Source organism: Rousettus aegyptiacus, unplaced genomic scaffold, assembly GCF_014176215.1.
Source record: "Rousettus aegyptiacus isolate mRouAeg1 unplaced genomic scaffold, mRouAeg1.p scaffold_m13_p_12, whole genome shotgun sequence".
In the NCBI taxonomy this organism is placed as follows: Eukaryota; Metazoa; Chordata; class Mammalia; order Chiroptera; family Pteropodidae; genus Rousettus; species Rousettus aegyptiacus.
In genome coordinates, this window is record NW_023416287.1 from 64,939,230 (window position 1) to 64,953,829 (window position 14,600).

At 32.6% G+C, this 14,600-nt stretch overlaps 1 protein-coding gene across 1 annotated transcript in view; it reads right to left on the reverse strand.

Moving 5' to 3' along the window:
• Positions 1 to 14,600, reverse strand: part of CCDC178 (coiled-coil domain containing 178) — a 310,727-nt gene that overhangs the window by 281,121 nt on the left and 15,006 nt on the right. The window contains exon 5 of the mRNA XM_036229026.1: positions 11,713 to 11,852. Coding sequence (XP_036084919.1) covers positions 11,713 to 11,852 — 140 coding nt within the window. The remainder of the gene's footprint in view (positions 1 to 11,712; positions 11,853 to 14,600) is intronic.

A 14,600-nucleotide genomic window follows, 5' to 3' on the forward strand; every position in this document is an offset into this window, starting at 1 on the left:
TTTAAACATTTCAGAAAACAACAGTAAACTTATACTTGAACTCACTGATAAACTTGTAAATACTCCACTCTTATCCCTTCATAAAGGACCAGGTCAAATGCCACATATTCCCAAATAACTTTCCACGCAATCAGAGTATATAATATCCATTTAATTTTAATATATAACAAAAGAGTGGAAAACACAAAATTACATGTGAGTTCACAAATATTTAGTTTTCTATAGGCTCATCCTTCTTTTGCACTACAATCTCCTCGGTAGAAATCATGATCTACAGACATATTCTAAAAGAACTATGGGCTGTAAGGGGCATAAATTAACAAAAAACACAAAGAATATATAGTCAGAATGAATGGGTTTTATAGATAATCTTCAATTCAAGATGTTATATTGGGTATATATCATTACTTCTCTTCAATTCCCATATAATACCAAAGTTTCTGTGGAAATTTGAGGGGAGGTGAAAGACTTCTCTGCAGAGCTCATGTGGAATTCCCAGTATGTGACAATAGGCAGGTGATCAAAGTAAATAACAGAAGGGCTGCCTGTGGTGAGATAGGCCAGTATTATTGCTTTCCAACCCCCAAAACCAGAACACATGGCTGAAAGGTTGCTTTCTAGTCATTACTGTGAGAATTGTCTAACCACATTGGAGATGTACCTAAGACGAACGTGCTGTCTAATAATAGAAGTTATGATTATAGAAGAAAAAAACAAAACAGAGCCTATGTCATTAGCAGAATCTCACATAGACACAAACAGGTGGGTGAGGAAAAACAAAGGCAGATTCATCAATGAGTGAAAATATTCTAAGGTGCACAAATTCAAATATAAGCTTACTTAGGCAAAAGTAGAGGCCCTCAGTTCCATTATAATTGTAAGTAACCACCAGCCTATACATAATCTGTCACTGACTGAAATATTATGTGACTCATGACAGTACGTTAGAGAACCAATAATTTAACATTAAATTTTCTTCTATTTGCCCATCTTCCCCATAACCTCCTACGTAGTCCTCTCCTTTAAACAGGTTTTGGTCTTTGGTATACTGCTGGAATTTTCTTGTGTTGAGAGTGTAATAGATCCAATTTAAAAAAAAAAAAAAAAAAAAACCCTCCCAAAAAGACCAAATTCATCTACGTAATAAAAAATAATGAATGAAATTGTTTGAAATCCTAAAGGGTTTTTGCATGTAACATGACAAGCTTATTCTAAAACTTATATGCACCAAGAATAGCCAAAGAAATATATAAAAGCAAAGTGGGAATTACCATATCAGATATCAAAACATATTATGAAGCATACAAATTTATAAAATGAAGTATTATAATACAGAGGTAAAAATAACCAATGAAATGAAGGAGCAACAAATAGATTGCAATTATTATGATACATACAGTATAGTTGATTTCTAAGAAAAAATGATTTTGCAAAAAAAAATGATGTTGAGAAAAATAATTTCTATATTTTTACAAATGAATGTGTAATCCACATAGAAACAATTTCACACCATTAAACAATTAAATCTCAAGTGAAAAAAAATTAAAATTTAACAGGAAAAGGGAATATTTTATATGACATTGCAGTATACAAAGATTCCTTAAATAAGAAAGATGCAAAACACTTAAAATAAAGGGAAAATGGTAAATTTAAGTACATTAAAATTAAGGACTTTTTTAACTAAAAGATATCATAAAGTAAAAAGACAAGTCAAATTAAAAGTCAAATTACAAGTCAGATTACAAATGTTAAAAATATGTATAACAAACTAAAGACAATAATTTGTTCCTATAAGTCAATAAGAAAATACAAATAAACCTGAAAGAAAATGGGCAAAAGATATACAAGCAGAGAAGAGAACAAATATTCAATAAGTATCTTAATAGATTCTAAATGAATTAATAATCAGAGAAACATTATCCCTTGGTTTTGGAAACTGGTAACTCAGAGTCCTGAATAGTGCAGACACCTAAAATTAGGCTGATTTATGAGATAGTTTTAAGAAGCCAACTATAGTTGAAGTATCACAAGAAAGTCAAGGGGAAACTGGTTAAGAGACTTTTCAATGAACTGTGACATAATTATCCAAAAATTTAAAAATCCTCTATAAGTGAGTAATGCCTAAATAATATTTTGTTTGATCTTCCTTATAGTGTAATAAAAAATTATGTATTTTATACTAATAAAAACGGGTTACTTAAATTTTTAGAAAAAAGTTAAATTTGGTATAGAGAAATATTTTAGGATAAAATATCAAGATCTTACCCTAGCAACATTTTTGTAGAAGTGACAAAGCAATAAAGGACAATTATTTAATCAGTCTTTGAACTGATGTGAGAATGCAAAATTTCATGTACCTGGTGTTCAAATAACCCGTATACTTACTTAAATGGTTAATATAGGGAAGGCCTACAATATCTGAAAAATTTGAGTTTTACATTTTTTAATTGACCATGTGAAATATTTATACACATTTTTTAAATTTCCTAAAGTCGCTTTAAATTATTTTAAATAAAATTCCTGTTATAATTAAGTTGAGAATTTTACCTATTGTCATAAACACTTAGAGTCATTGATTATAATTTATAACATAAACACTTTTATCCAACTGACCACAACATTCTATGCATTTCTGATTTCTGCCTCTTCAAAGAGCAAAGAGAAACAAAAATGGAGTGGGGGACTAAAAATGTCAAATCGAACATACTTTTAAAAATTACATTATAGGGGAGGTAAAACATCCTATTTACTCTAAACAGCTTGCCTATAAACTCCCGCTTGATACATATAACATTCTAATGATACTGGTTTTTTAAGTCCATATTTGTTTTGGAAATTATTACCCAATATTTTAGATACTTAACACCATTTAAATTTTTGAGACAAATTAAGTATATATAAAACCTTATGTTTTCTACTCTAAAAAAATAAGAAAAAAATACATTTATGTTGGGACTCTCCTTTTAATTGTAAATTATTTATAGATATGGCCTACAAATTCTGAATACTATTTCCCACAACTGTAACCTACTTTCAACTGTAAAGAACACTCATAGTTTTGAATTCACAGTTGATTTGGGGTTTTCTATAGCAACCTTGAAAATATAAGCAATTATTTGTCAAATGACATGTCAAATTTAAAAATTTCTAAGAATCAGTACATCCTTCCCATGTTTTAAAAAGCAGCCTCATGTAAAATCTAACATAATTTGGAAAATTATCCCTGAATCCATTCATTCAAAAGTATTTAATGCCTATAATGTACTACAATCTGGTAGGTACTATGATTACTGGATATTATATATAGACTCTAACTTCCAAGGTCTTATAATCTTGTAGGAGAGAGAGAGAGAGAGAGAGAGAGAGAGAGAGAGAGAGAGAGAAAGGAAGACGGAGAGGGAGAGGGAGGGAGGGATAGTCGAGTGAGAAGAGGACATGCCTGAGGAATACCAGTATTTCCAATATGGCCAGAGGAAATAATGGTCTGCCATAAAGAATGGAAGGAATAAGCTACCAAGGTAGAAAAAAATCTTGTTGAGAGTCAAGTGAGCAAAAAAAAAAAAAAAAAGGAATAGGAATTTTCCTATTCCTTTGAAAGTGATCAACAGTTTCATTCTAACACTATACAAGTGGAATTTTCCTTTTATTCACTTATTTTAACTTGTGATATGTATACACATGTGCTTGTATACCTCAGTGTTATATTCAGTGATGCATCGGTCACTGCTACATAATAAACCACTCGAACTTAGTTGCTAAAAACAATCACTATTTTATTTGCTTATATTGCACCAATGTAAGTAAGCTGGCTCAGTTAGGTGGTTTCTGGTGTTGTCTGGGGTAACTAATGTGACCTCACACTAATGTGGTCATCTGGTAGCTTGACTAGGATAGGAAGTTCAGGATATCCTCACTCACAAGTCTTGTGGTTTGTGCTGGTCGTAGCTTGGTCTTTTCTCTCTACTTGGTCATTTGTCCTCAAAAAAATAGATAAGGTTTCTTTACATGGGAAATTTATGGCAGCAAGAGATTGAAAGCAGAAGTTTCAAGGACTCTTGAGATTTTGCTTAGAAATTGTATATTTCCTCTGATATATCTGTTGTTCAAAACAAGTCACAAATCCAGTCTGTTTAAATATTGGAATAGGCTCTGCTTGTTAATGGGAGAAGGTATAAAGGTATAAAGGAGAAGGGTAATCATTTTTAATTCACCATTATCTTACCTTTGATCCCAAGGATATACATGTCTCCTATAGGCAAATTGTATCTAGGACTTAACTATGAGTGATACAATCATAAAACTCATAGAAGAAAACCTAGAGGTAAATCTTTGTGACATGAGATTTTACAATGAATTCTTAGATATAACAACAAAAGCATAAGCAACAAGAACAACAAAAAGGATAAACTGAACATAAAAATTAAAAAGTTTTGGACATTAAGAAACATTATCAAAAAAGTGAAAGACAATCTACGTTATGGAAGAAATGTTTGCAAATAATATACCTGATTAGAGTCTAGTATCCAAAATACATAAAGAACTCTTACAATTCAGGAATAAAATGGTTGAGCTATGAAAAACAGTTTGGAAGTTCCTCAATAAATAAAACAGAATTACCATATGATAAAACAATTCTACCCCTAAGCATATACATAAAAGAATTGAAAAACAAAGCTATTCTAACAAAACCTTGTACACAAAGGTTCATATCATCCAATAGACAAAGGTAGAAACAACTCAAAGGCCCATCAATAGAGAGATAAACAAATTGTGGGACATACATACAATGGAATATTATTCAGCCATAAAAAGAAATGAAGTACTAAAACATAGCAAAGTGTAGATGAACTTCAAAAAGTTATGCTAAGTAACAGATGCCAGAAACAGATCACATAACTTCATTTATACAAAAAAAAAAAAAAAAACCAGAATAGGTAAACCCATAGAAATAGAAAGTTGATTGTGGTTGCTAGGCCAGAGAGATTTAATAGTGATTAATCCTTAATGATTTTATTTTGGAGTGGTGAGATGTTCTGGAATTAGATAGAGATGATAATTGTACAAAATCGTGAGTGTACTAAAGGCCGTTGAGTTGTTCACTTTCAAATAGTTAATATTATGTTATGTGAATTTCATCTCAATAAAAAAGTCTAAGGAAATTGGATTAAGTATAGACTTTAGTTAGTAATAATGTATCAATATTGGTTCATGAATTATAACGTGTATAACACTAATGTAGGATAATAAAATAGAAGAAAAAAAATTGGGTCCAGAGTATGTATGAGATCTCTGTATTATTGTCCAAATTTTTCTGTAAGTTTCAAACTGTTCTAAAACAATGTTTATTTTTAAAAATTACCTAATTAAAAGGAAATGATGTTAAAGGAAAAAAAAAAAAAGAATTTGACTGTGGCTTTTGAGCCATGGGGTTAAAGCAATCAAGGTAATATGAAACCCTAGAGTTCTTATGGGAATTGTAACATTTTGAACAAAAAAAAAAAAGAGAGAGAACACAAAATGCAAAGAAGTGTCTGAGCATGCAAATTATTATGGTAGTGTCACAGACTGAGTTGTATCCTTACCCCCCACACCCCCCAAGTTCATGTGTTGAAGTCCTAATCTCCAAAGTGACTATATTTGGAGACAAAGCCTTAAGGAGATAATTAAAGTGAAATGATGTCCTAAGGGTGGGGTCCAATAACTCTAGTGTTATTGTAAGAGGAAGAGATACCAGAGCTCTCTCCCTCACCACATGGGCACAGAATTCTCCATAGAAATCAACCCTGACAAAACCTTAATCTTGGACTTCTAGCCTCCAGAACTGTGAAAAAATAAATTTCTATTGTTAAGTCACCTAGTCTGTGATATTTTGTTATGGCAGCAGGAGCAGACTAATACAGGAAAAAGTCTGAGATAGTTGCTCAGGTCTATTTCTCATGGAAATCAAAGTACCTCTCAGACCTAAGAGTTCAGAGAATAGAACAAAGAGACAAGCAGAACAACAAATTTGTAAACCATTCCCAGGAATCAGAACTCTGAGTCCTAATTGAGAAACATTCCTTGGTCCCAGATGTGATATACCTAACATCACAAATTTCAGAATTTTATGCATCAGTAAAAGCTATGTGCCTTTCATTCCTCCCTTTTTTGAATGAGAATGTTTATTGTGATGATTCTGTCCCTGCTTTACATGGTATACTAAGTGTGCAGGAGAAATTTTTAACTTGTATTAATTCACAGATCTCTGGGTCAAAGAAAACTGTACCCAAGGAACACTGTCTATACCAGTTCCGTCACAGAACATGTGATTGTGGACCTCTGCATAATACCATAATGGAATAAAACTTGTGGGGAGTTTTATTACATTATAGCATTATGCAGAGGTCCACAATCAGTTGACGATTATAGTTTTCATTTACATGGGTTGTTAATCATGCTGCCAATGGACTGACAGATTGCTACATAAACTGTCCCTAAAGAATCATGTCTCCTGGCATCCACATCTTGTCTAATACTCTACTGCATTAACAAGGGGATTGATTATGTGTTTTGCTTGGCCAGTGGGACTTCAGCAAAGCTTTGTTAAGCACTTGCCCACTGAGATTTGTACTCTTAGAACATTCCCCCAGCCACTGGACATGTGAGTGAGGCCAACTTTATCACTATTCCCAGTTGAGTTAGCAGATGTGTGCATGCACATGATTGGCCTCAGGCAAGAACCAACAAAATTGTCCAGCTGAGCCCAGAACAAATTGCTCAATTGTAACTAAATAAATGTTTGTTCTAGCCACAAATTTTTAAAGAAGTGTATTTGTGTATATGTGTATGGCAACAGATAACAGAGAAAAACAATGATTACTCTTATGAAGGCATTTTTATTAGATTAATGGAGACCATGACAATGAATAAATGAGTGATAGTGAGGTGAGGAATCAGAGATACTAAAATCAGACAACTCTTAAGATGTTAAGTGGAACAATAAGAGAAAGCCAAAAAAGAGATATATTTAAAAGTATGTGTGGTATAAAAAAATTCTTGAAAACAAGAGAGACATCAATATGCTAAATGTTGACAGGAGTGAGTTACATTGAAAAGGAGATTTGGAAGCTAGGATGGTAAGAGCAACTGATGATGTGAAGATTCTTGCAAAAAATAAATGTAATACAGGTGAAGGCAGTAGCCATTTGTGGGGGAAGGAAATCTTCCACGGAAGGACAAAAATAACAATGTTTGTGGAATTCAACGATGTTCATACATGGGATAATAGGTGTTTGAGGCATTTCTGCTATTATACTTCCCATTTTCTTAGGGAAGTAAGAGATAAATGAGTATTATGTGAGGTGGAGTATTTGGAGAATTAAACAAAGGAGAGGACTGGAGTAGATACAGAGAATACTAGAGAAAGTTCTAGTTGACAAACAGAATAATTTCAGAACATTATTAAAGTCCCATTGAGGTTAGAGACCACAAATGTATAATATTTCAAATTTAAATTATTTTGTAATGTCCTCCATTCAGCAGGTTGGGTATAAGAGTGGAGATTGCAAACCATCAGAGAGATCTCATCATGGTTGGCATTTTATCAAACTAGACAAAGGATAAGATAAAGAGGTAAAGAACCAAATATACCCAGAGGTGAGTACTTTAAGTGATGAATTGATTAGGCAAGGAAATAAAGAGAAAAATGGGAATGACAGAAAGGAAAACAATGGATATGTCAAGGTTGAAGTATCTTCAAGTCTCAAATAAAATATAATTGAATTAACAGAATGAGAGAATTCAAAGTTTGGTCAAGAGGGTCAGATGATTAAATATTAGGTTTCAGAATTTTTAAAAAGTTATGAAATGATATAATTAAAGCAAAGTCTTCCAGTTAGAATTAGAAGCATTCTAACATTCATGTTTTTAGGTCCTCGTACCTGATATACTCTCAGGGATAAATGACACAGCACAGTGATGAATAAGATGTTCTTAGATCTCAGGCACACATGGTCTGAATGTTAGCTTTGCCTCTGACTGTCTGATCTTAGGAGAAATCAACCTCTGGAATCATTTTCTTAGTCTGCAATTGAGGATAGTGGTAGTTCCTACCTCACAAGATTTTAATAAGGAATCAATAAAATCATGCATATTAAATCCATGATATATAGTAAGCACTTAATATTATCCAGGCAATTACTTTCATCATTTTGCAGTATTTTCTTAATCCTTGCAAAAATAAAATATAGAGAAACTGTTCATTGTAACTCTACTCTGAAGAATTTTCTTTTCAAGATTCAGAATTGTAATTAAACTGCAATGAGTAGGATGGACAAGCTCATGGGAGATGCACCTCTGCTAATCACAGGCTCTACAGTATTTATTCTGACCTAATGGAAATCACTGTGATATAATGAGCAAACAAACTATAAAGGTTGACCTAAAAAAGATTGATCTTTCACTCATCTACTGTATTCTATATCCAAAGTACATGACAGCTTTGCGATTACCTATAGGGCTTTATCTAATAAAAGGTTAAGATTCTCCTGATTAAAAACTAACAATCATTATCCCCAAAAGAAACCTTATTTATACCCATCAGCAGTGACCCCCAGCCCTAGGAAACCATCAATTGGCTTTCTGTCTCAATAGACTGGACTATTTTGAACATTTCATATTAATGGATCATATAATGTATGCACCTTTGTGATTATACAACTCTGAAAATATACTAAAAACCACTGAATTGTATACTTTAAATGGCAGACTCTGATATGTAAATTGTCTCAATAAAGCTGTTCTAAAAAATCAAGCAATTTGTAGAGAAACAGTAGACAATGTAGACAAAACTAAAACTGTTGCAAATTAAAAGAGGAAGCACTGCTTGACCTAGAGAATCACTTTCTCCCTGCCCTTGACCCCACGCTACCCAAATGCACTCCTCACAGTCCCAAAGACAAACCGAACTTTATCGGAGGAAAACATCAGGGTGGACTGAACAAAGTAAAAGTCAAGAGCATTACACTTTCAGATTTGGGGGCCTTAGCTGGAGGTATTTAAATAAACCGGTATTTGGGCAAACACCCCCTTGCTTTGCGCTGGCTGCTGGACTCCTGATGAACCTGCCTCTCCTCATCTTTGCACAAACTTTTCCAACAATTAGACTATTAAAACACCAGATTTAAGGAATTTAGAGTGATAATAAAGCCAGTCGTCTGCTTTGACTCCTAACTCTAAAATACAGAAGAATCAGATAATCTGGAACTCAAAATAAGAATTATTACAACGGAACTTTGGGCCAAGGCTCCAGCTGGTTATCACCAAGTTGTTCCCCTCTGCTTTGTTTTGCCCTCTGCACACATAATTCCCTGGAAACCGGTGAGGGAAGAGGCCATTGTTCCCCAAGCACTTAATGGGTACAAGACAGTGCCTGGGATTGTAGGTGATGTATGAATAAAATTTAAAAATGCTATTTCCTCTCAAAGGTACAATCTGTTGACAACTTTAATGGGTAGAATGTTTTTAAGTGATAAAAATGTTGAGCAGAAATATCTTTTACCTGCATTTCATTCGGGCATTCTGGAATTATTAAAGTGCACATGGCCACACATTTACAAAAATTCAGTATTTCTTGCAGGAAAATTATTCACTTTAATATTCTTTACATAAGCAACCCACTTTATTTGATATTAGGTTTTATGTTTAGGGTAAATAACTCTGAATTATGATCTATATGATCTAATACATAATCTTTCCATAAAACAATATATATGTGTGTTTGTCTTTGAGAAATAATAGCTCCTATTAACTGTTGTTTATCAGAAGTCCACAAGCTACTCTTTAAAGATTTCTTTTAAGCCTTGTTTCCTTAATTTTATTTAATTTAAATTTTTAAAGAAGGACTATGAATGTAAAGTTGTCTAATTAATATTACCAAAAGTTCATTTTCCCAAACAATCATGGGACTTTTTTTTTCTTATTTTAACAGATGGTCAGAAAAAAATTCATCTTTACAAAATATTGGTAGCTACCAGTTCATTTGTGAAATGTTAATTCAAACATAGATCATTAAATATCTAATCAATAGTCGTGGTGACCTAAACAAAAAATACAGCATAAGATAAATAAATATACTCTATTTACCAGTTCAACACTAAGAAATCTAACTACCAAATATATAGTCAATAATAAAATAATAGTTTTTAAATTTATAAAATACAAAGTCTATGATAGGTCTTAAAAATTTTAAATGTTATGAGCATTTATTTCACAATAAAGTTTATATGTATATTAATATTTACTTATAAATACATTATATTATCACCATAGTTTTTGTGTAGAAGTGTGTCTATCTGACACTTATTTTGTGTGTTTCGTGTTGTCAAAATTCTAACTAACACTATGTTAACTGAATTAAGGTCTTCTTTTGTCCTTAAGGGTCATAAAACAGAGGCCAAATTTGGCTTTGGAGTAAGAGAGAACTCAGTTCAAATTCCAACTCTAGTGCTTACTACCTGTACAATGATGTAAAAATTACTTGATTTTTCTAAGTCTTACAATTTTTTCACCACTCAAGTAGGATTTCTGTAAAGGACAAATAAAAAAATATATAAATATTTATTAAGTGTCTAGAAAATAGCAGATGCTTGGTAAATAGTAACTCTTACTATATTAGGTGGATAGTAGGTACATCAGATGTATCTAGAAAAGAAAGGCTCTGCTTCAAGTCCTCACATTTTTCATTCAACAGACATTTACTGAGTGCCTACAGTGCATTAGGCTCTGAAGTAGGTCCCAGAAGACAGCATTAACAAAGAAACAGAGATAATATAATACTAATATAGAACAATGTAAATAATATTATAGAAATAACAACAGCTAATATATATTGAACATATATCATGTGCTGGTACTTTAACACAGAATCTCCATTCCCAACTAAGGTCATGAACTGTATAGCTCTAAAGCTCACATTTTTAAATAATGCTCTATAATGCTTTTCTCAAAAGAAACAGAACCCTAGGACAAGCATCAGCACTGGCCTACCAGAACTTTTTTGGAGCCATATCCAGTAACAGTGGTGAAGAAAGAGAAATAACACAGGTCTCTAGCAAACTTGCCCTTCCATTTGGACATTCTAATTGTGCATTAATTGCTCAGGAATACAATTTTAATAAAAGGTTTTGAGCAGGTTTTTATTATTCCTAAATCATCCTTTCAAAGTAATTGAAAGTTACTGTGATTTCAAGAGTAAAGTCCCTTCAGAATAATAATGTAAACAGGTTAAAAAGACACAAAAAAATTATGTTCCCTTTCAACAGACCTATTAAGTTATTTCTTTAGAACAAAATAAGCCATTAAAAAGGCACACTGTCCTTTTACACACCAATTTAGTCATCTAATCATATAATTAGTTTAGTGTCCCAAAAAAGGATGTAAATACTATTTAATTTACTAGTCAAGTTGGCTTATGGAAATTACAACTTAGCATGACTGCCTCTGGATAAAGAACAAACAAGTAGGGGGAAAAATTCTATTTATTGAGGTCATTTCACCCTTCTGGAGTGGGACTATCAAAAACACGTCTAGATTAGAAAAATATACAACTGAGCCAAGATTCTATAAAGTATTTCAATTATCATAAAAAATAACAACTCCTTGGGTTCTTTAAGTAACAGACTCATTAGGCTCTACAGAGCTTACAAAAATGTTAGCATTTTAAATGTCACTCACCTGTTTCACATGCTCCTGTATCTTAGACTCCACATCTTCAATGTGTGAAATCATTTTGTTGACACATGGTGCTGGAATGTTTACTAAAGCACAACTGCGACGTCGACATGGGTAGCTGAAGTAAATGCCTCGATTCACCCCTATAGATAAAGTGGACAGAGGATGTTAGGTATCAGTTATATACAGTATAGTAAACTTCTAAAAATTTAAAAGCTATAATAATCATTCATGACTTAAAATGTAACAAATAAAAATGAACCTAAGAACAAAGAATAAAACTTTGAAGTTAAAAAGTTTGTATTCCATCGCATCGTGAACTATTTAAAAAAAGTCCAAAAACATATTAATATATGTGCTTCTAAATAGATCATGAATCACTTAAAAAATGACTTTGAAATCGATTTTAAATTCTCCTTTCTAAGAGATTCTGCATTTCTCAATATAAATATATCTAACCCCTCATGTATTGAAGGAGTTCTTCCTTAAATCCAGCATGAGTTTCTCTTTCTGGAACACACACACAAAAAGACAGGCCCCTTACATCCTTATAATAACCTCATTTTCTACCTTCCATTTCTGAAAATTGGAGTTTCATATGAAGAGTGATTGATGTTCTCACTACGGCATTCAAGTTGTACTCATCATAAAATCCACTCAGTCCGATATGCCTCAAAGATTCTAATCTAGGCGTGTCCCAAATCAACTGAAGGTTGCAGAAGCACAGCAAAGCTGTCCATGAAACGCCTCCAAAGTGCTTACTTGCAGTCCTTTTGCCTCTAAAGACTCTATTGGGCTGGGTTATAGTTGCAATCACTGACGTTAAATGCAAGACACAAAATAGGTTCAGTGCCTCAATGAGAACAGTGTGATATCCTCATTTCAGTTGACCTTGAGAAAGGGAAGTAATACTGCTGCCTCTGGATTGTCTGTGCCTTTTGTTTCTATGTTAACCCATAGAAATGGTAAATATTTCTGATATCTTCATTTAAATTGCACTCTTTTAAATGAAGTCTCATAATCTCCTCCTCCAAAAACGTAATCTCTGTGAAATGGAATATCATTTTCATTTATAAATAAAAGGTTTACTTTATGCCATATATATATGAATATATGTGTCTATATGTGTATTCTAACATTTTTGAGCACTAAACACAGGTACCAAACATGAGACTATGGTAGGTAGTTTTATTGAACCCTCACAACAATCTTATGAAATGGGATTATTATCCTGATTTCATAGATGAGGAAACCAAAGCTTAAAGAAGTTATATAACATGTCCAATTCCCCAGAACTGGTAGGTGGGAGAGCTGGCACTTGAATTACATTTCCCTGGACATGGAGTATAAACTATACTATAAAGGTTGTCTTTATATTTTTAAAAATGTAGCAAAATAAAAAGAAGCAGTCCTAAAAATATATTTCAGAGTATCTCACATGTTTCACATTATCATTTGTTTTTGAATTTTCAATGTTCCTTCAAGATATCAGTGCTAATATTCTGAAGTATTTTAGTTTGTTTTGACCATACCAAACACAAATACTTGCAATGATTATTTTGTTATGTTATATTCTACCTTTCCTCTTTAGTTCATATACAGGTAGATATATTTTTTTTCCATCTCTTCAATAGTGAAAGAACCAAAGAACAAGCTGGTGAGAATTACATATCAATCTCCTATACAAATATCTTGCTAAAGGCATTGTGCCCTTCTCTCTAGAATTAAAGTTTTAATATACACTTAACAACCAGGCAGTTGTCCTTGTATTTAACATATTTGTTTTGCTTCATTAAATGTGTGGAAAACAACACAGAAATGACTTATTTAACATTTTTCTGTATGTCCTACTCTCAATTTATTATGTGAATACCAATTAATTTCCACAGCACCCCTACAGTTTAGGATTAACATTTTATATATGGTAAAGTGGGAAAAATGAAATACTATGATATTAAATTTTGCACCAGAAGTCTGTAAGACATGGTGTCATAAGCAGTGCAGGATAGAACCTGAATTCTTGACTTCGTATTACTGTTTTAATTCTAATGCAGGATGGTGTAAGTTAAAACTTTACATTCCACTTCTTTTTAATTTTATTCACCTTAAAGAGATACCTAGATCACTTTTTTGACTTGACTAATAACTGAGCTTCCTAAGCTAAAATAAACTATTCACTGTCCAACCTCAGATTTCTCAATAAATGAATGGGTTGGTGGGGCATTTTATAAAATCTTTTTCACCTAAAATTCCATAATACAATGAATTAGTAGTTTTAGTCAAACATAAGTTGATAGAGCTCCTCCTGGTGAGGCCCATGTACAAGTGGTCAAGGTGAGTATTTAAAGAATTAAGCTCAAAGAAGACTGTCATCTTTTCTAAGCATCTGCCCGACTCTAACTTCCTTGCTTAGAATCAGTGCCTAAAATGGAAGATCTAGACCAGAGCTGAGGTCTGATACATTCTAAACAGTGAAAATGGTGCCTGACACAGAATGAATAATCAGGAACTATTTGGTAAATGAAGGAATGGTGAGAGAATACAGATATACCAACACAAAGATTTTGGTTACAGCTTGACTCTAATCTACTTGGTATTAAACATTTGGATTTTGTCAAGGCTGACAAGCCAAAAATATTCTTGAAGGAACAAATACATTTGCCAAGCCAGGTACTTCTTTTATTTTTTTCCTGGGTCAGCTATGTTTTTTTTTTTCCTCCCATTTGTTTGTTTGTTTTTATTAAGTTTATTGGGGTAACACTGGTTAATACATTATATAATTTTCAGGTGTACATTATAATTTGACATCTATAGATTCTGTTGTGTAATTACCACCTAAAGTCCAGTTTCCTTCAGCTGCTGTATATTTGATCACCTTTATCCACTTCACC